At 38.0% G+C, this 23,685-nt stretch overlaps 1 protein-coding gene across 7 annotated transcripts in view; it reads left to right on the forward strand.

The window, feature by feature from the left end:
- PPFIA2 (PPFI scaffold protein A2) overlaps positions 1–23,685 on the forward strand; it is a 614,806-nt gene that overhangs the window by 137,211 nt on the left and 453,910 nt on the right. For 2 of the 7 annotated variants that reach the window (XM_048835684.2, XM_048835686.2), the window contains exon 1: positions 22,793–23,128. The exons of 4 other annotated variants lie outside the window; for them this stretch is intronic. In XM_048835684.2, the coding sequence (XP_048691641.1) occupies positions 23,048–23,128 (81 nt within the window). In that variant the 5' untranslated portion in view covers positions 22,793–23,047. Of the gene's footprint in view, positions 1–22,792; positions 23,129–23,685 lie in introns of those variants that run through there. One more of the 7 variants, XM_048835685.2, reaches the window with a different exon arrangement.

Raw genomic sequence — 23,685 nt, forward strand, 5'->3', positions numbered from 1 at the left:
TGTGATACTGATGAGAAAATAGTCAGGCCTTAAATCCAGCTTTCACCAGTAAATTGCGAATACAGTGATAAATATTTTAAAATCACCAGTTGAAAATTAGTGGTTTTGTTCAAGTATGCTGTTTAAAATCTTTATTTAAAATTTAAAACCCAATATATACACTCTTAATTGGCCTTCTGTAGGATGGTTCACAGATTATTTTTGCAAGAATAATAGGATAACCAGATTTGCTCTCTTTGTACTTGCAATTGTAAATCCAGTGGGGGATAATTAATTTTGTTTAAGTAAGATCCATAATGTAATGATCAGGCTGTATCTTTGAATAAAGTGTATTCCTTTCAAAATGTTGCCTGTGTTTCTTCACTAGAGAGTTTTTAAAGCCTCTTTGGCACGACATTTTCATCAGCGAGAGGAGAGATTTAAAAATGCCTGAGGTGGTGACAACCTAAATAAGGAATATGTAACATACACAGTCATATGTAAGTAATCTTTAGATTATTTGTGACACACAATTATACCAGCAATACAATATAAAGATAAGCCTGACACTCTCAGGCCATGTCTACCCTGCAAAATCGTGTCGACCTATCAGGTTGGCATACAGTTGCAGCAGTTATTAAATCACTTGTGTGTGTGTGCACATGTGTGTGCGTGCGCGCACACATACTTGGCTCTTTGTGTCGGCAGCGCAAGTCCTCACCAGGAGCGCTTGTATCGATGCAGAATGCAGTGCACCAGGCTCTGGCGCATCTAGTGGCGCCACTTAGAGATTAATGAGTCTGCCATAGCCTTAACTAAGAGCCACGTGGCTTTTAGCTCATGCAATAGAGGCTCATACACTAAGCTTCAGAAGTCCCAGGTTCGATCCCACCTGCCAACGACGGGGGTCTGTCGATGTTACACTTGCAATGTCTGATGAGGCTGACACGAGTTGTGCAGGGGGGTGACTGAGAGCATGGGATCAACTTCCCTTAATACCTGGTACCAAGTATCAGGGGGTAGCCGTGTTAGTCTGTATCCACAAAAACAAGGAGTCCGGTGGCACCTTAAAGACTAACAGATTTATTTGGGCATAAGCTTTCATGTATAAAAAACCCACTTCTTCATGCGTGCATGCATCTGGAGAAGTGGGGTTTTTATCCATGAAAGCTTATACTCAAATAAATCTGTTAGTCTTTAAGATGCCACTGGACTCCTCGTTGTTTCCCTTAATACAGTGTTCTCCATCCCATAATTTCATCTGCAGCCCATAATATTTTGTGCCTTCCTGTCAAAGTCCCATAAATCCACTTGTCCCTCTTGGCTGTCCGCCATCTATGACAGAAGCCTATGCAGCTCTGCACTATTGTCATGAGTATTGCAAGCACAAGAACCGGATCCTGTAGTATTTGCAGAGCCACAAGAGGAGCCATGCAGAACATGACAATTCCTTGGAGGCTACATTGCTGTAGGACATAGAAAGAAACAATTCCAGGTTGTTGGTGGTGTTAATGAAATAGTTGGAGATGGTGGAGCACAGGTGATGGGCTGGAGAAACAAGCATTGACTGGTGGGATCACATTGTAACACAGGTTTGGGATGACAAGAAGTGGCTTCAGAGCTTTCGGAGGCTCAAGGCCACATTTCTGGATCTGTGTGCCAACCTGCCCCTGCCCTCCAGTGTAGGGACATCAAAATGAGAGCTGCACTGACAGTTGAGAAGCGAATGGCGATTGCTCTGTGGAAACTTGCAAAGCCAGACTGTTACTGGGCGGTCAGGAATAATTTTGGAGTCAGGAAATCCATTGCAGGGGCCATTGTCATGCAAGTATGTAGGGCCATTAATCACCTCCTGCTGCACAGGAATGTGACTCTGGGTAATGTGCAAGACATACTGGATGATTTTGCAGCAATGGAGCTCCCAAACTGCAGTGAGGCAATAGACGGCACCACAACTCACTGGGAGTTTGAACTTTGAACACACAAAGTGCTATATAATGCTACATGCTCTGAAAAATCAGTTCTCAGCTGTCTGACCAAAAATTAGTGGATACTTTTGAGCATAGTGTGTCTGTGCCTTAGGTCCCATCTGTAAAATAGGGATAGTATCTCCCCCCCCCCCATTTCATGTGTGTTGTGAAAATAATTTCTCTAATATTTATGAAGGACTAAGATATTATGTTGGTGATTTCCATAGAAAAGCCCACTGGAAATTAATAATTCTGTCTTCAGAGCAGTGTTTGATCAGTGTGAAGTAAATAGGGCATACGGCCACACATTGAACAATGAGCGTGATGGGTAGTTTTTCAATAATGTTGGGCTTTTTTGTTCTTTTTTTTAAGTGAGCACCATCCATCCCGTGCACTGAATGAGGCTGGAGTTCTGTGGACAAAATAGTATGTGGTCATTAAATTAAAGCACCATATCATAATGCATTTGCCCTTGGGAGCCAAATGGAGATTACACAGACAATTGTAATTCTTTCATTTCCTAACATTCGAGTGCTTGACTTTGCACTTAACATTTTTAATGTAGTTATTTATATGTAATATATAAAAATGTTGACAATATCTAAAAACATTTTCTAGGGACAATATCCAAGCTGGGACTCTAAGAGGAACTATGCCCCAAACACTGGAGTAGTTCACTCTGATGAATTTGGGTAACTTAAAATGTTTATCATCAGGGCCTCAAAACTTTTATACAGCTTACAAGATGTTCTTAAAGCTCTCTCCTACCAAGAGAGTGGCCTGATCCAAGTTCCACTCAGCCACTGGTAATCTTTCCAGAATTAGTTGGCTTGAGCCCGCAAAAGTCCATGATTTCTCCATATATTACATCATGACATTGTTGGGATTCTCTCTGAGACCTACCTGCGGATGATTAATCTATAAATGATTGACTTTTGACAATTGTCACAATGATAGAATGTTTCAAAAGTTTAAGAGTATTTAAGAAACAAATAAAACCATTGATAGGAGAGCCCCAAAGACTTCGATTTCAGAAAAGTATCCAGAAGTTCATATGTATATCTGAAACTATGGAAGTTCCTAAACTTTAATCATTCAACCAACCTTTGTCCCAAATTATATTTCTAGTGACAAACATATTCTGAAAGGTATCATTAAGAATCAGACTATGCCAAACAGTGTTTTGAATGTACACGTTGGAGCTTTTTGTATACAAAAGAATCTGCTAAAACCATGCTAACACATGTAGTTCACTGTTTAATTTGTCACTGCTGAATTCTCAGCAAACATTTAATTCCTTTGTGGAATTTAATTCCAAGTACAAATGTTCTTCTTCAACTTGTTGGACTCAATATGAAATCTGAGTCTATCATCTGTCTTTCCACTCCCTCTCCCACAATGTTTTTTGTACTCTGTGAATAATACTATCTGCTGTCTTCCTCTGATATCTTGTTAAGTCTTGTGGAACACCGTAGATTTTATAACTACTATCTTGTCCCATAACTGTGTCTGTATGTCACCACAAAACAACCCTTTCATGTAAACATATCTTCATATGATGCAATTTAGTGTGCTTACATCTAGTTCAGGTTTTTTATCAGAGTCACTCTTTATGGAATGCACCCTTTAAACTCCCTTTTAGCTAGGCCATGCACTTCACCTGTGCATAATTCCTCAGTGAAGATTTTATTGTTTTGTCTTTGCATCTCAGTGACTGTTCACACTTTCTCAGGAGTGAAATTTGCACTCACTGTAAGATTTCAATTTCACCTTTGAGCTTTGTATTTCCTATGAACCAGTTTATTTCAGTATCTATTGTTAATACATTCACTTCTGATCCTGTCTCGTAGGTCATTTGTGCGTATTTTTATTAGCCAGGCTTTTGCACGTCTCTCTTTATGGTGTTTGTGAATAGCTCTTCCCCTTCACTTGAAGAATCTCTGCATTCTATTTATAACTCATAGATTTTACTGCTTTGTCTGCACATTGTTGCAAAATAGTTGGCTTTATTGTTGTCTACATATATGCTTGAATGCTGGATATTTTCTGTGCTCCAGCTAGTTCCTGTTGTTCTTTGTTTTGTAGGATTTTTTCCTTTTACATTTTTATTTTCTGTAGTTTTTTTCCTTACTTGAAAATACCACACAATTAAACATTACATCCTCTGTATCCAGAGGTGTAGTTTGACTTACATATTTTGCGGGAGGAGGGGAGTTCCAGCCAGGCCAACATGGCCGTGGGAGGGGGCAAATTCCGTGCCTGTCCAAGGCTTGTCGTTTGGGGGGGTAACAACTCCCCATTCCTCCCCAAACTACTCCCTATATGTACCTTACTGTCTTGCATTGCTATTTGTTCTGCTGCATGGCATATGAACATTACTTTTCAGGTGTCAGGTCCATGTCCCTGAGTATCCTTTCACATAACTTTTTCATTGCTCCAGGGAGTCTCTCTTTGAATAGTCCCAATTCATGGAATGGCATTTTTCATAGATTTCAAGGTCAGAAAAGATCTTTGTGATGATCTAGTCTGACCTGTTGTCTAAAATAGGACCTATGTCACTTTCCTCAAAGGTTCCTTTGAGGAACTTTTCTCAAAATAATTCCTGAAGCATATCTAATTTGAAGTCTTTGACACTTTTGTTTCACCTTCTTTCTGGATCCTTATTTGGAAAATATATTTTTCATAATTAACATTTTTTCTAGGATGCTATTCCTCAAAACTTTTCATTGCTTCCTTACTGCTTTCTTCCCCTTTCTTTCTCCTCTCCCAATGTATGAAGGACATTGTATATATCTAGTGATTCTGAGCAGCCATTAAAAAGATTAAATTACCATTAAAAAGAAATGCAATTTTTGGCTCATCTTTCATTCCATTAGCCCCCATGGCTTTCATATAGAGTTCAAATTGCTGTTTAATCTATTTCAAAGTATCCTAAGCATTCCCCATAATTTGTACAGCTGGTAGGGGATTTATATATTGCAGATACACAGCCTTCACAGCAGCCATTTCCATTTTATGTTTTTCCTTGTTTTCAGCACTTTTCAACAAGCATTGCAATATTGTTGTTCCTTTTGTGTGATCTCCAGAACACTGCCTTCCACTCCTTGTATAATGTATTATTTTAATATTAGCTGAAGTATAGCTCTGAGTAAGCTCAAAAGTTTGTGTCTTTCACCAACAGAAGTTGGTCCAGTAAAAGATATTACCTAATTCATCTTATCGCTCAAATATCCTGGGACCAAGCCGGCAACAACAGTACTGCATACAATAATATCTAAAGCAGGTTAAAGGATTATTTACTAATTTAAAACAGCAACAATCGGGGAAAACACCATAAACAGTATCGATACTCTTCAGTCTAGCCTGATTGTATTCTCTCACTGCCTGCAACTGGTTACTCTGTTTGAAGCCTTGTTTAGATGAGGGCCTGGTCTACACTAGGGAATTACGTTGCTATAACAATGTCACTGAGGGATGTGAACAATCTTCACCCCTGGGGAATGTAGTTAAACTGACATAACCCTCAGAGTAGACAGCGCTAAGTCAACAGGAGAATTCTCCCGTCCACATACCTACTGCCCCTCTCCGGGAGGTGGAGAATCTACAGGTGTGAGAACCCCTTCCAACAGGCTAGGTAGTGTCTTCACTGATGTGCTACAGGGGTGCAGCTGTGCCTCTGTAGTGTTTTAGGTGAAGATAAATCCTAGGAGTCAAGGTGCTGTTTGTCTATTGAGTTAGCTAGTATAACTTGATTGAAAACCCCACTTAACACCAATGTAAACACAGCTTAACTTTAACTCAATCAGTTTAGTACATGCAAGTACAATTGTTTTGTCTTGAACAGAGTTGTAGAAGGCGTTAATTAGATTGAGTTAGGTAACTTCTATCACACCTTTAAATCTCAATCTAAACAATACCAAGTGTGACCAGAAGTATAGCACTACCTGTCCTGCAGTGTGTGTCATCATTTTCAATCTCCTGCTGAAGTCTAGCTCTTTTTAGCCCACTGACATTTCACCCCAGGGTGTCTCACCTTCCACTCTAACTCTGCTACTTGTGTCAGACCTTTTCTACTCATCCTTGTCTCCTACTCTGAGGTCCCCACCCCACCCCCTATGGCTTTTCTCTCTCTACTGCTAAGGTGTCAGAAGTAGCTGATATTAAGGATGGTAGTGGGACAGACTGAGGCCACCGGCAGAGGTGGTTGTCTCTGCCTATGGAAACTATCATGAGAAACGATGAAGAATATCAGCTGAGAAGGAAACCTATGCCACTCTCGTCAGCATCAAAATAAGTGTCCCAGAGTGGCAAGAGGAGAGAATTACAGCCAGTTTCCTTCTCATTCAAACCTATTCAGAACTTAGGGCAGAAATCCAGTGGCAAGTATGATATGCTTACAAAACTGGCACAAATTCATTGATGAATAAAATTGCAAATTGCGCTGTTATTGACAGCTGTGATTCTGACCTTCACAATTGTTAAGAAGTCCATGACTATTTTTCTCAGACTTTTAATATTTTTATATCTGGTAAAGGTAGATTGTTATATCTGAAATATCTCTTTGCTATTTGTGATTTTTAGGGAAATTATTAATAACAAAAACATGATTTTATATTTGTGAAGGTTTTTATAAAGCTTTGTTGCAGCTCACTGGTTAATATGTGAACACTTCAAAGACACTTGAACCAATAAAATACTTTGTTTGACTTAAATAGAAACCATGTTCATCTGTTCAGATTGTATTCTAAAGCAGTGAGTCTGTCATGAAAAATAATCAGAGATGAGTCATTGTACATGTTTATTAAATTCACAAGTTTTATTTTAAATTGCTGACTCATCTATGACTTACTGGCTTTGTATGTAGGTTTGACTATATTTTGCCAATGAATACACAATCTCTTCCTCCTTCCCAATAAATTTCTATCTAACCTATCTAACCAATCTTATCTGTTTTTTAACTTAACCAGTGTTTAAAAGATTTGAGCTATGTCTCTATTACATCTAAATTTGCATGTTACACCTGAGTGCTCAGAGGTGCAGTATAGTTCCCTACTAACAAAACCACAGAATACCACAGATACCTCTATCTACCACTCTAGGAGATTTGGGATTCTTAGTAAGTGGATGAGAGGGCTACCTAGCTGGATGTGCTGAAGAAGAAACAAGCAAATTCTCTCTATGCCAAGATGAAGGGGTTTAGAGATTGGGAATGGAAATGATTTAGACGCAAAAAGGGGAGATCTTGAGAGGATTGAGGTGCTGTTTAATTTAGAGGAGAGACAAATGATTATGGAAATGTATATAAAATAATGAATAGTATAGAGAAGTTAGAGGAGGTGCTCCTGTTTATTCTCTCAAAATACAAAGGCTTGTCAATGAAAGTGAAAGACAACAAATTTAAAATGGATGCAAGAAACAGATTTTTACACAATGCATATTTGGTCTGTGGATCTTTTCGCCACAAGGCATTGTGGAGCATTGCTAAGACTGAGAACTTAGTAGGAATCAGAAAAGGACTGGACATTTATAGAAATAATAAGAATAAACAGAGTTACAGCAGAGAGGATAAAAATTGGCACAAATCAACTGCTAACTGACCAGGGTTAGGGAGCAACTCTCCTTATGCATAGGTTATTTCATAATTCTCCACTAGGAAAATCATGAAATTCTCCATCCCTAACTAAGAAGGGTCATAATTGTACTTCGATTGCTATATGCCAGTTATGCATATATCATTCCTCACTAAAACTAAGAGTAATCCCGTCATCTCATGATTCCAACAGCCAGTGAAGGCATGAATTGCTCTACAGTTAGTTCAGCACTATCTATGAGTATAAGCCAAGCCATTAATATTGCCAGTACCTGACAGTAAGCAAAATCCCAAGCTTCTTGGTATGGTAGTTATCTGGCTATTTAATATTCAGCACTTGTCTGTGTTTATATAGAAATAATATAGATCGTATGTGTGTGTTGTCTGCTACATGAACTGAGCACAGGACTGGGTTTTAGAACTAGAGACTTCCCTGCTGTGACATGGACTTGCTCGGTGGCCTTGAAGAGGTCTGTTCATTTGTTGGTGTTTCAGTCTCTGCAGTTATAAAACAGATATAGTAATGCCGGCTTCACAGCAGTGGTGTCAGGTTATGTTAGTTTCTTATTCTCACATCTGCCTGTTGCAATCTAGGATATTAATCTTGTGAATGATTATAATGGAAGATTTAAAATGCTGAAGCAAATTTATTATTATGGATGTGCCTCGTCGCTTCATTTGTTTTAGGCAAATGCAAAATTTTGTTTAAGCCTTGCATTTCAGTTGGGTTGTTTGTTTGAGGGCTTTTTTTTTTTTCTTTATTGAAAACTGTACTGCAACTCATTTTCTTATTTGTTTTACAGAATCAGTGGGATGGCTATTTCAATGAATACATTGTCCTGTATGCTCAATAATGTATCCCTTTCATTTTGTCTTAGATTATAACATTATCTTCTCTTTTTATGGCTTATTTTTGAGAGCTTGTTTACCTGTTGTAGTTCAAACTTTCGGGTGCTGATGCTAGTCCCTGTATGGATCCTTGCAATGCTTCAATTGCACAGAGGCTAGAAAGCTGTCCTAGGTGAGTAACTAAGTATTGTCCCAGTGTAGAAGGATCTTTGTTTGGTGTAGATCCAGATATGCTGGTGTGAGAGAGGATGTGGCTGGCATAATTTAAAGCAGCCCTGAGGCTATTCAAAAGTACATTGAGGACAGCATTGGTGGAAAATTAGTCTCAGGGTCATCAACCATAAATATCTCCATTACAGCTCCCCTCACCCCTAGTCCTCGTACTTCAGAAATAACCACAATCTTTATCCCTCTCATTGGCAGATGCATTGCTCATAAGTGTCCATAAAATATTATCCCACGCCTAGGGTCTGATATTGAGACTGCCTCAATATCATGAACCTCTTCTTCCCCTTGAGTATTTTTATGGGTGTTGACTGCAGTCCTTCCACTCTTTTTTAACACTAGGGTTTGACCTAGTTATCTGGGCCAGTGCAGACCTGAATTACTTGGGCCTGAGATGCCAATGAACCCCCATGAAAGAAAGGGCCAGGATTTGGTCCACTCTTGAGAGCAATTCCATACCAGTATCACAGTATGTAGGTTTGACTATATTTTGCCCATGAGCCATTTATGCTGACATTAAGTTCAAGTGGATTTTCAAGTGCCATGACCTCCAATAAAAGGTCTTTGTAGAGCAGAGTTACATTCCTGTCTTTCTACCAGGCTGTTACAATTGATATTTTAACACTTACTAGAACATGAGAAACATTTAGTAGGTATTGATCTGTGTTAGTTTCCATTCTGTATCTAGGGAATGAGATTGAACCATCTGTTTGTTCAATTGTAAGACTGTTCAAGAATGTACATTTTCCACCTGTATATGTGAATGGCATTTTTTGTAGTAAGATGGTTAGAGGATAATGATGCTCAGTCACTCATGCTGTGCATATCGAAGAAAAAATAGTCTTCCTTTTATTAATCCAGACAAAATGCTGAATGAAATGGAATGAAAATCAAAACGTTATCTTAAAATATCCCATAATTACTCCTTTTACATGGTTAAAAAAGAACAAAGGCAACTATTGTGTGAACTAAGCCTTACAAAATGGACAGCTAAAAAATCTTTTCTCTATGTATATTTTCATTGAGTCACGTTTTGAAGTGATTCTATCCAATAGTTAGGAAAATTAGTGAGGTTTTTTGGTTTGTTTTGGGATTTTTTTTGGCCCTGGCTTACAGGTCTTCTGTCAATATTCCCTCAAAGACCTTAAAAAAGGATCATTGACAATCAGTACTGGGGGGGGGGGGTGAGGAAATGGCACAACATATTAGAATCTAGAATACTTAGAATATTTAGGTTCCTTTTCAATTCCCAACTTCCAGCTCAGAAAAAATTAACTTCCTACTATACTTGTGTCATAATTTCCTCCCCAGAAAAATATAACATTTACTGGCTCTGCTGCATAATAGTTATACATTGGGTTGGCTAGTTCTGTATTTTTATAAGCACTTGTAAGGGAAAATGAAAGTCTGCTGAGTCAAGAGCTGGAACAGCCATTTGCCCTGGGGAGAGCTTTGCCTGTACTTGTCATAGAATCCCATATCTTTGTGGTGTTGGAGGAAAAATGATTTTACAGAATATTAGTACACAAACACTTTCGCTGCAGTTTTGAAAGGGAGAGTGATATTGAAAGGTTAAGGACAACCAGTGAGTAAATAGGATACTTTCTGAAGGTACGGTACATCAGTTCTTCATGACTGCTAACCATTTCTTTAACATTGTGTACACCATGGAAAATGGGATCATTTACTAGATAATATATAAATATTACTTTATACTAAAAAAAAATGTACTGATGGGTTGATTGCTTATCTCAACCCTAAATATTAAATTGTAATGCAAGTTTTTGTAGTTTTGCATTGTCTTTAAAAGGGTAAGTGTATTAAGAATGACAAGTCTGAGATTTTTCAAAACTGGTCAATAATTATAGGTGCTTCATTTATTTTATTGAGACCCCTTGAGGCCTAATTTTCAAAGCTGCTGAGCATACGACTCCTACATAAACCAGTGGTAGGTACAGGTGCTGTGCAGCTCAGAAAATTAGATGCAAACCATCTCCGGTTATACATGCAAAAAATGAAGGCACCCAAAATTAATGAGCACTTTTGAAAGGTTGGCAGTAAATTATATATATATTTTTTAATCTTTTATCTCTTCGTTTTTAACAGTCTTGTGTCAGGTTCCAATTGCTACAAAAACAATAATTATACCCAAATTCAGAATTATTGCTCTAATTATCTACTCAGCTGGTTTCATGCAGTAAAAGCTACTAGAGTAAATCTACTTTTCAGATTTTTATTAGACCATTAGTAGTATTCAGCTTCTTGAGCAATGTGAAGCAGAACATAATTATCCAGTTTTACAAGTTGTTATCCTGGAAATTCATGTTTCTCCAAATTATATTCACTTCTATGTAAATATGATTACCCAGTGTACTTGTCATTATCAAAAACATTTTATGAATTCTTACTCAAATAAGAAAACAAACAGGCTTTCTCTTTCAAAGGTTGACTCATATTCGTAGTCCTTACTCAAGTGAGTACTTCCAGCTTGTCACTGGGATTACTCACATGAGTAAAGGTTCACGGGATTGTATCCAAAGTTGAAATGAATCAGAGGACAACAAAATGCCAGGTAGCAACCTTCACTGCTCATATTTTAATAATAGCTATCTTCCAGATGGAGCAGAGCGAGAAGAGAAATGACTAAGACAATTGTCCTTGCACGAGCCTTCCTGCCAGTGTGTACCTCAGAGGCTTACTTTTGCTTCCCTTACTCACGCTGAATAGTAATTTCAACTATTCTGTAAATATTTCTACTGAAGTTAGTGGAAATATTTGTGGAACAAGATACTCCTCACCATAAGAAAGGGTGGCAGAACTATGCCCTTTTTAATACTGTTATCTGGGGTTCTTTCCTGTTGAATGAGAGAAACCTTTTGCAAGGAAGGGGTCAAAAATTTTGGGGGCAAATGAAAATGTTCATTTTCAAATCTATGCCCAGTTTTCCCCTTGCCTTCATCAACCTTTCTGTTGCCCCTGTTATTCTACGGACATTGTTCAAATTGGCAGTTCAGTGCATTGTCTTGGTGCTTCTCATGTCTCCTACCCTAAATAACTCTGCTCCTTTTCTCAGGTCATTGTTCCTGAAAGATTCACTATGATTTGGTGGGCCAAGAAAACTCATTCACCTTCAGATCCCTCCTTTAACCTTACTTGTTTCTGTCAACCTTCCATTGCTGGCCTCTGCTCTTGCACTTTTTCCAAACATCATGTACAAAATATTGCAACATATTAACTTATCTTTCTTTAAATCAACTAACTAGATAGATGGGCAACAACCATCTTCTTTCAATGTCTTTCACTGTTCCTCAGCCTTCCTCTCATCCTTGGTTTATTGTAATCCCTTGCAGTGTTATGTGTAATTTAGATTCTAGAGTCCTTGGGCAAGTTGTCATTTTGAATTTGCCTATAAAGTGCCAGGCACATCAGTGCCACGGTGTATATTATAAATAATAATTATAATAGTAATTTAAAAGATGTAAATATCATGTAAAACACATCTAAGTGATATGATGCAGGGTGAGATAGCAAGCTGACTGGTTTTATTACTTTTTCACTACCATCTGGGAAGACAGTATTTTATCTTTCTACTGGCTTTGATCCACCAACATTTAATTTAAAGATGACTATAATTTTATTGTGGGTAGTAGTAAATGTATGTTTGTTTCAAAACTTAATTTAGTTTACAAATACTCAGATTTTACACTTATTTGTGCTTTTTCATCCTAGAGGATCTTAGGGTTCTTCAGAAAATATATGTCTAGGCACCATAGAAATGCAATCACTTCTGCTGTCAAATGTGACAGCCAGTAGACAAATTGAAAATGCCCATCTTATACAACCCTCTTCAACTTAGTATGTGTGTTCTGGATAACTGAAGCCCAACAGTGGGAATGAAGGAAAATTAGATATATTTTAAAACTAGGTAGATATTAGACTAGACTGTTGACTAGATGAGAGATACATCTCTAATTTATCACATCCCTCTCCCCTTCTATCCACTTCCTTCTTCCAGTCTCATATTCAGTCCTACTTCTTTTCTACCCCCTATGCCCGAACTCCCCTTCCCTCCATATTCCCATCCATCTTCTTTTAATTCTCTTGAAAACATTTACAGCATTAGAGGCTCTGTGAATAACTGAAAGACACTAATCCTTACTCATAACTCTGCTGAAAAAATATTTAGGATTTTTTCTGTATAGGTGTTATTTAGTGCATTAATATCAAATGGCCTTCATACTACTTTCATAACTATGTTGGGGGTTTTTTAACAGTCACTCACTGAGTTGCCATCACCATCCAACATCTCCAGAATATGATACAAATAGTAACACCATCTTCTCAGTCTCCTAGTGAGTTTCAGTGTGCAATTTTGGTTTATTTAGGACCAAATTGTGCTTAGGAGATGGGTATCCATGTTGGAATTAGTTAGGAACTGCAATATCCCATGGTGAGCACAGCTGTTGGAATGCTTTGTATGGTCCACTCTAGCCAGCCAACTGTCCTGGCCAGTGTAGAGAAGACAAAAGACATAGCCCCATCTACTTCTCAAGTCCTTACTCACAGTTCTGGGCAGGCTAGCCCCCAGAGAAGCATTAGCATAGAGCTGTCCCAGTTGTGTCTGGCTGCCAGCTACAGAGTGGCACAAAAAGAGGAGATTTCTTGTGTCCATCTTCCTCTTGAGCACCTATACAAGAGCCAAACAGAGCTCTGAAGGGTAGGAATCTTGTATTTCCTTTAAACTTGTCAATGTCACATCAAACTTCAGTTTGAATTTTTAAGCTCAAGTGGGATATATGTTGAATTTATTTGCTTCCATACTGTGTCTGATTCTTGTCAATTGAGGAACTATACACTAGCTAGGCTCTGCAAATTGATATTTAGGTCAGTTCCTGCATTCATAAACTCATTCATGTATTTGAATTGGTGATTCTAAACTTGTTAATTTATGGTGGGGTTTTTGTTGTGCCAAGATTCTGTTTAGTGTAAGAAAAATGGATTGTGGCCATTGCCATCTAGAATGTGTATTAAATGGGTATCATGAAAGCTTGAATTTGATGGGCTGATGAAGGCTCTGACTGCGTGGGTATTCGGAATAATTGCAACAGTTAATGAAATGAAGCACATGTTTCATAAAGCACTAAGAATAAGCAATTATTCTCAGTACACTCACTTTCAAGGTGTTTGAAGGCATGGACTTGCGAGTCTTTATGCTTCAAAGTGCAGCTAACATACAGTATGCAAGGATCTGATATAACTGCACATTTTGTCCAGCTATTACAACTGGATTTATTTTTGTAATCCAATTGTCTTCAGAGTTACACAGATACTTAGTTTCAGTTATCTATGAGTGGGTCAAAATAGGGTTTACAATGGAATGCCAGCTTCACGGTGTATTGTGGAGGTACCAGCACTTCCTTGTAATATAAAGAGCCATACAGCAACATTTAACTACAGCGGTATAAAAACATTTTAAATTGCCGAAATAAAGGAGTTTATCTAATGGAAAATATCCATGGCCATTTAGACCATGGATGCTAGCTCATGGCTGACATATTGAGAAGGCTGACATGTCCAGAAGAAGAGCTGGCCTGTTTCATAGGGTCCTTGCTTCTAAAAAAAAATCCTTGCACACCTGGAAATGGCAGAGTTGCTTGGTGGAAAGGAGCAAATGACTCCCCTAGGCCGAATCACATTTTTCTAGATCTCTTCTTGTCCCTTCACCTCGTTGGGGTTTGTGAAAGTTCCTACAACCTTGGGCCTGGAATAACCTCATGCAGGAAAGAACAGATCTTGGGCCCAAGTGTGTGTTAAATACTTTTAATATATTCAGTGGGGGTGCATTTCTTATCTCTGATGAGAAAATTCAGCAGCTCTACACCTCATTGCCATTATTTGGAAAATACAACATATCCCCTGGCTGGTGTGATGGAGAAATAGAAATGTTTGTCTTGTTGGATCTTCTTATTTCTGGTCTCCATTTTTTAGAATGGTCACTCAAGTAGACTTTATCATCGGAGCAAACAGCCTCTTTCAAATACTTTCCTGGGCTATTGGGTATTTAATCACCTACATCAGTGCATCCTCAATATCTATCCCGTGAGGTTGATTTCCATAGAGTGCAGGGCAATTGAATAAACCATGCTTCTGGGAATAGGGGACGGTCACATAATCCCTGTACTGCTACTGAGGGAAAAATACTCCTTTGCAAAAGTGTACAGTTTAATTGCAGATCTTCCATAAAGCAGCTAGGGATATAAATTTGGGCTAGGAAGAACCCACATTTCTTTTCAAAAAATCCACCAAAATAGTTATGAAAATACTCTAATATCAAGGCCATTTGATATTAATGCACTAAATAACACCTATACAAAAAAAATCTAAATATTTTTTTCAGCAGAATTGTGAATAAGGATTACTGTCTTTCAATTATTCATGGTCACAGCCTCTAGCTCTCTAAATGTTTTAGAGACTTTAGTTTTTGTAGCACTCACAGTTAATATCAGTGTTTTGAGAATACTTAAATGAATAAAGGTGCATTTTAAAGCAGTGCATGGAGATTAGGCACACAATTCACTCTTAACATTGACAGGAGTCTCTGCGCATCTTTCTTGAAGGTGTGCTTACAGAATGCTAGATTTTAAAAAGATGATCTTGAAAGGGTTTTTCACAACTTCACAAAGCAGAAGTGATGTGGTTAATGTTTAACATGGAAGCTATCTGGAAAATGTGTAATGAGTCTCACCATTTCACTGCCTTTGGTAAAAGAAACAAATGTGTTGTGTGGATTGTGAACCTTGGAAAGCACGGGGATGAAAAGACAAAAGAAATTTAAATATTTGGAGAAAATATTGATAACATAATGGCTCATATCAACTATGCATGCAAATTGATACTTTGGAGTTGATCCTGCTACCATTGGCTTGGATGATACTTGGCTTGGGTTCGTATAGTTTAAAAAAAATGGATTGCTTTTTCAAAGTTCCTCAGCTTGACAGGTAAATTCACACCAGTCCTCCATTACTTTGATGTTAATTATTTGCCTTGTTGGCCTTTCACCCCTGACGTGATCTTGGAACTCCTTACATAAAGGCTTTTGTATTAACATTTGTATGATAGGATAAGATAAGTTGCTTAAGGAAACACTACTATACAAGTACATAAGAATGGCCATACTGGGTCAGACCAAAGGTCCATCCAGCCCAGTATCCTGTGTACCAACTGTGGCCAATGCCAGGTACCCCAGAGGGAGTGAACCTAACAGGTAATGATCAAGTGATCTCTCTCCTGCCATCCATCTCCACCCTCTGACAAACAGAGGCTAGGGACACCATTCCTTACCCATCCTGGCTAATAGCCATTAATGGACTTAACCTCCATGAATTTATCCAGTTCTCTTTTAAACCCTGTTATAGTCCTAGCCTTCACAACCTCCTCAGGCAAGGAGTTCCACAGGTTGACTGTGCGCAATGTGAAGAAGAACTTCCTTTTATTTGTTTTAAATCTGCTGCCCATTAATTTCATTTGGTGACCCCTAGTTCTTATATTATGGGAACAAGTAAATAGCTTTTCCTTATTCACTTTCTCCACACCACTCATGATTTTATATACCTCTATCATAGCCCCCTTAGTCTCCTCTTTTCCAAGCTGAAAAGTCCTAGCCTCTTTAATCTCTCCTCATATGGGACCCGTTCCAAACCCCTAATCATTTTAGTTGCCCTTCTTTGAACCTTTTCTAATGCCAGTATATCTTTTTTGAGATGAGGAGACCACATCTGTACGCAATATTCAAGATGTGGGCATACCATGGATTTATATAAGGGCAATAAGATATTCTCCGTCTTATTCTCTATCCCTTTTTTAACATACTGATTCCTAACATCATGTTAGCATTTTTGACTGCAGCTGCACACTGCATGGACATCTTCACAGAACTATCCACGATGACTCCAAGATCTCTTTCCTGATTAGTTGTAGCTAAATTAGCCTCCAGCATATTGTATGTATAGTTGAGATTATTTTTTCCAATGTGCATTACTTTACATTTATCCACATTAAATTTCATTTGCCATTTTGTTGCCCAATCACTTAGTTTTGTGAGATCTTTTTGAAGTTCTTCACGTCTGCTTTGGTCTTAACTATCTTGAGCAGTTTAGTATCATCTGCAAACTTTGCCACCTCACTGTTTACCCCTTTCTCCAGATCATTTATGAATAAGTTGAATAGGATTGGTCCCAGCACTGACCCTTGGGGAACACCACTAGTTACCCCTCTCATTCTGAAAATTTACCATTTATTCCTACCCTTTGTTCCCTGTCTTTTAACCAGTTCTCAATCCATGAAAAGATCTTCCCTCTTATCCCATGACAACTTAATTTAAGTAGGGGAAATAGTTGTTTAAAATATTTTTGGAAATAGACTTGGCTATAAGCAAGAGGCCTAGTGAGGCCTGGCAGTTAGCATGGCCATTATTATAAGGTAGGATGAGTGTTTGACTTAGGTAATAAGGTTATAAGGGCTTTTTGCAATGTGTGCAGTGGGGATAAACACATAAGCTACAAAAGAACAAAATATGGTTGAAATAGGGGATTTTTGGAATTTGTAACCATGAGGTTAACTGCATTAGCGTGTTGGAAATATTGGGAAATGTATTGATGCAAACAGCCTATGTCAGCAATAAGGCCCAAGTTATGGTTCCACAAAATGCCACGCATGGACAGTGGGCCAGGAGGTAATTCAAATATAGTCACTAGACAGGTGTGGGTATAAAATAAGGTGTATGTCTAACTGCTAGCGGGTTCATCAGGATGATAAGATAGAGACAGCCTAGATCATCACATCCCATTTATGATGATCCCTGCTTACAGTTTCCTTCTATCTTTGTTTCCAACAGTCTCCATGGTGTTGTGAGTGTGCTAGTATTGGGGACTGTTACTTTCTGTATATCTATTGTCTGTATGCTAATGCTTATGTTTGGAATTATTTGGATGTTAATTACAGTTTTTAAGTTTCTGTGTGTGGCTCAACAATCTCATACTTCATAATAAATTTTACATTGCTGCCTGGTAAAGAACCTGTTATCAGTAACTTGTGCAATTTGCACTCCAAATTAATCAAAGGCTACAAAATGTATGAAATAAATACTTAGAAAATTAAAGGGTGTGCATATGCAAAAATGTAAGGCATCAATGGAGAAGCTTTTTTATTAATTGCCAAATGTGGGTAGCTTGTTAAACATGTTAGCTCTTGTATGGCATATTCCTTGCCAGAATAGGTAGAGAACAGCAATGGAAAAACAGATGTTTTGAGTTAAGATTTAAATCACTAGTTTTTTATCAAATTAGACCTGTAATTATCCAGAAACATGCACTTTGTATCACATGTTGCTATCATTTTAACCCTTAGCATAGGAAACCATTTAGAAGAAACTGCCTTTTGTCGATAAAAACAATGTTCTTTGTTTTATTCTTTGTCTAATGCATAGTCCTGTGTTTCATTGCAAAATGGTGTTTTGAAGATGAGGTTTTCTTTAACATAAAAATTAAGTTGCAGTTAAATCTAGTGTGACATATACTCATAGCAATGCACAAAATGAGGTATTATTTTGGACCCTTAAAAAGGCCATTACTGTCCTTTTGCCAGCCTGGGACTAAGATGCTGCAGCTTCGAGACTGATCAGGGGAGATCTGGATGGACAACCCTGACTGATCAGTGCAGTGGGGAACAATCTCCATCATAGTCAACTGAAATTCATCAGAGTGGGAAATAAGCAGGGGTCCCCAGGTTTTGGTTAGAGGAAGAAAGGGATAAGTCAGGCAGCTTTCTAGGCCATGAGGAATAGGTGGTAACAAGGGGAAGCTTCAGGAATCCAGCCTTCGGAGGGGAAGACCTAAGTTAGACTTGCAGACTGTCAATGTAGATACAGGAGTCCCAACAAGAAAAGTCCTTAGAGGCTTTCTTGCAGCATCCTCTGAGAAACGTGTTAAGAGTCAGGAGGAGCCAGGGACCTGACTTAGGACTTGTTTAGATTGTCCAAAGGTGAAAAGCTTCAGCTTCAGCCCAGAAACCAGGGAGGAAAAGACTCTTGGCATGGGCATAAAAATTCTGTGGAAGAAAGCTATTGACGTTACCTCAATTTTCCACTTCTGGGGGAGGGCCTTTCTCCAAAATGTTTTGCTGGCTGGAAAGATAAACAGCAGAGGAGACAGAGAGTAGAGTTTGAATCGGCTTTGCACGACAGTGCTCAGTACTCTCCACATATGCCAGCCGATTAGTGGGAGGGTGATATTTCAGTGAACTCTCTGAAGTCTGCTCTAGCACAGTATAGAAGCCAGTCAAAGGAAGAATGCCAGCAAGACACTAAAGTAAGCATTGTGGAGGTGACTTTGACTTTCTTGTTTGTTTTTAAGGGGTTACAAGAAAGAATGTTTTTGACTGTACTGAAAGAAGCTGACCCTCTGGAGCTGTGGGGAATGTTTCTGTCTCTCCCCCACCCCTAACCTTCAGTGCAAAATTATCCCACTGCCCTAAAGTTTAATGGTGCTTGTAATGGTAGGGTTTGAACCCAAGGAGCTCCAACTCTCAGAATTGGGAGGATGATCATCAGTGGAGAGACACTTGATCTCAACAGATATGGCCTATAAAGGAAGAGTTTATAGTCTGTGAAGGACTTCTGTTATTAGAGTGTGCTCCCTCCAGAGGACTTGATTGACCAATGGTGTTCAAGCGGGTCTAGGTCTCAAAAAGGTTACCTCACTATTTGCCAGAAATGTCGTAAGTGTTATTTGCCTAACCATTGTTTAGTGCATCTTTTATTGAATTCCACGACCTGCTAATTTGGATTTTTTTTACTTTATCTTTGTCAGACCACAAATGAAAATTCCTTTTCTTTTAATGACATTTGCATGTGAGATCCATTCCCGGCCAGATCCAATAAGATATGAGGGCTGGTATTCAGCGTTTGTCAGGCCCACAAAGGAATGCTGCTACTTAAAGAATGTTACTGTTCTAAAGGTTTGGGATGTCATAGCCCTGGCTACCAAATTTCAGTGCACCAGTATTTGCTGAGGAGTAGCTTTTTAAACTTTGGCTTGGTTTATGAAAAAGTGATGTAGATTTGCAAAGTGTAGTTCAAAAAGTGGTCAACAAAATAAACGATTCATATAAACTAGCCTGAGACAAAATAGTAGTTATTTTTTAAAGCTGAGTTTTGAAACATGCATTTTGTTCTGTCAGGGAGATCCTGGGTGGAGATCAAACTTAGGTTTTTTCCTGCTGAGATTGGGGTGAGGGGATGGAATATATAGCCCTTTGGTACCCCTCTGGCACAGTTAGAGTTTTGGAAATCTATTTAGACTTCGATAAGGCATTTGACTGAGTACTGCATAGCATTCTGATTTTAAAAAATAGCATCATAAAAATCAAAGTAGCACATCTTAAATGGATTCAAAACTGGCTAATTGATTGAGCTCAAAAAGTAGTTGTAAATGAAGAATTATCTACCATAGGGGTGTTTCCAGTGGCATCCCTCTGTTCAATATAACAGTTATCTGGAAGAAACGATAAAATCATTACTGTTAATATTTGCAGATGAAACAAAGATTACTGGAGTAGTAGATATGAAGGACAGATCAGTTCTACAGAGTTATCTGGCTGACTTTGTAAGGTGGGCTCATTTGAACAACACTTTAAAATACTCAAATGCAATCTCATACATCCAGGTACAAAGAATGTAGGTCACACTTAAAGGGTGAGGGACTGTATTTTAGAAAAGCAATGATGCTAGGAAAGCAAGGTCATGCGGGTTATGGTAGATAACCAGCTGAAAATAAGCTCCCAGTGCAATGTTGTAGCTAAGAGAGCAAATACGATCCTTGGATTTACAAACAGGGAAATACTGAACAGAAGTAGGGCAGTGCCAAGACCACTGGATAGGGCATTAGTGAAACTGCTACTAGAGCACTGTGTTTGATTCTCATGCCCAGACTTTAAAAGGATGTTGACAAATTGATCAAGGTTCAGAAATGAGCTACAAGAATTACTTGGAGTCTGAAAACCTGCCTCACAGTCAAAGACTAAAGTAACTCAATCTATTTAGTTGCTCCAAGGGAAATTTGAGAGGTGAGTGGATCATGGTATAGAAGTAGCTTGGTGGGAAGAAGATCTCTGATAGTAAAGGGAGCTTTACTGTAGCAGAAATACGCATAATGAGATCCAGTGGCTGGAAACTGACACTCTACAAATTCAGACTAGAAATAAAATGCAATTTATTTAAGAGTGGGGATAATTATCCATTGGAACAATTTATCAACAGGATGCGGTCTTGAAGTATTTAAATCAAGATTGTGGATGTCTCTCTAAAAGGTATGCTCTATCTTAAACAGAAGATATAGACTTTTGGAATTACTAGGTGAAATTCTATGGCCTATGTATGCAGGAGGTCAGATTTAGACAATCATACTAGTCCCTTTAGTCTTCAAATCTACACAAAATGCTGTTTATTCATGAAACTGTGGGGAAATAGCAGCAGATGTTTGTTTGGATGATTATAAAGCAACAAAATAGTAGCTCAGAATGAAAGTTTCCCTACTGAGATTACCAAAGATCTGGAGTTTCTACTTTTGCCAGCTGAGTGACCCAAATGCATAACCCCATGCCTAGTCCTTCTTTCCAAAATAAAGGGGGAAAAATAGACTGTACAGCTTCTATACTCTATTTCTTAAGCAAAGACTTATGAGTAGCTTTTGCAAGCTTCAGTACAAGAATGGGTCAAAATAACAATTCTAGATTAATTATGGCCACTTCTGAGTAGAGTTAAAAGGGAGTGGTTGGAAAGACTTGGAACAAAGGGGGAATTTGGTTTACAAAATATCGTTATGGGACACATCATACCATAATGTGGACAGCAGCAGAGGTCAGCATGCAAATTTAAAGAAAAGGGCATCTGTGTATATGTGGGAATATATGCCCTCTATTAACCATTATAAAAGCAGAGGAACTATATTATATTGAGTTGCTTTAAAACATTAAGATTATTCAGAATGAAATGCAGAAAGAGAATAAGAACCAAGCTGGCAGCCTGGCAGCTTCTTAGTTTTTTGACAAATTCCATTTTTAAATTTGTATTTCTTAAGCTCTTTCTCATTTTTAAAATTTTGTATAAAGGTAACATGCTTGATAGAACATAAAGGCTCTATCTTTCTAGCTGTGTTCTATTTTCCATCCTTTCCTCAAACCCCACCTTTGAATTATGTGTAAATGGAACATTTCTTTTTTCTGTTAAAAGGTGCCAGGTCATTTGAATATAATCTTTTATGCCTTCCTGTCGCCTGAACAATCGGTGTGTGAACAAGTAACATAATGAATCCTTGTTGCCTGTTCAGCATAGATGTTTGCAAGTATCATTTTGTGATCTTAAAAAAAAGGAATGGATTTATTCTTAAGAAATATCTCCAAGAAATGTCTATACAGTGTATGTTCACCTGTAGATCAGTTTTACAATCAATAGTTTGTGTTATGAATTATGAAAATGAGATGTCGTGGTTTCTGTAGAACGGCTTTGAGAAAAACATGAAGACTGAGGAAAAATTTAAAATAATTTCACCCTTATAATTAGTATTGCTTTTGAAGCCATTTCTAAAGATAAGGGACAAATAATGGGAAAAGAAGTCTGTGTTGCATTAACCGTTAATTAAACTGACTTTATTTCTGTATCCCTGTCTTTCATTATGTTCTCAGTCTATAGGAGATAAGCCACAAATTTGTTTGGACATTTTTTTTTTTCATATGAAGAGCAACACGTTTTTTTTTCCAGCTGGGTAAAAAGACAATGCAAAAATCATATATAAATGTTTAAAATAAAACAATGGTCAGCAAAAGTAAGAATTAATATGGTTGTTAATAACTGAAATGATAAAATAATCACTGTTATCAAACATAGCTATAAACAGAATCTCAGACATGCTCCAGGTTAGTCAGAAGAGGTCCTCTGCATTACACTGTGCTTGCTTGCTTGAAATGAAACGGTGTTATTGGTTAACTGGGATGCTTAGCATAATCACTTTGCTAGGCTGTGGTGGAGGGAGGTGATTATCACTGGGAACAGATGGGCAGGTCCAAAGCATTGCCAGATTCTGCCCAAGCTCCGTTTACTGTAGTTCTAGCTTTCGTTTCTTCAACAATTCTAATTTTTATTCGTCCTGCATGTTCTAAAGAACTAGCTGCACTCAAAGGTCAGTGACTGAAGACCTTACAGTACAGCTCACAAATGTAGGAGTGGGGAATTCAAAATGCTGTCACTCTGTATGTGAATGGATGAAGCAGATTTCATTTCATACAGTTGCCTCCCTAAATATATGAAGGATTTATCTGTAAGCTTAGCACTCTACTCTGCGTCTGTATCTCCTTGTGGATGGTATTGTGTCTGTGATCAGAAATGATTTTCTCAGATATGAACACTGTCTCTGGCTCCCCTAAGGTGCATCCTCCTAATGGGACCCGATTTTATACTTTTCAGGTAAGTGTATTTAATAACATCGGTTATCTGGAAGTTAAAATGTAGGTAAACTTTGAATAAGAGTAAGCTAAATAGGATAAGAAACCTGTGTGTTAATTGCTGTTTATTTGGGGAAGAAGAGATGTAAGAAATTAGTATTGTCACAAATCAGTTTACTTACTTTGTCTGTAATTGAAGGTGGAGTTGCATTGGGTATGTTTTTATTATTGAATATTTTCAGTAATATTATCCTTCTCAGGTTCAGTGGATTTTGTAATTTCGTAGCCAGAGCTGCATTAGTGTTCGCATTTAGTAAAGAATAGACACTTTCTTGGCATCATCACAAATTTCAAATTGTAAAATTCAAAAGTATTTTTGAAACTTTATGTAATGTACCCATCTTGATAGAGACATGTTTTTAATATTCTAAATGTAGGTTAATGCTGTCTGGCCTTCAATGTGATTCATTTGGAGAGTAGTAATATGTGAGCAATAGACAGCGCTGCAGGAATCTATTGTTAGGACTATTAAGGGTTTCAGTGTGCAGCCAACTTTCACCTTATGCAGGTGAATAGTCT

The sequence above is a fragment of the Caretta caretta genome, chromosome 1, assembly GCF_965140235.1.
Source record: "Caretta caretta isolate rCarCar2 chromosome 1, rCarCar1.hap1, whole genome shotgun sequence".
Classification (NCBI taxonomy): Eukaryota; Metazoa; Chordata; order Testudines; family Cheloniidae; genus Caretta; species Caretta caretta.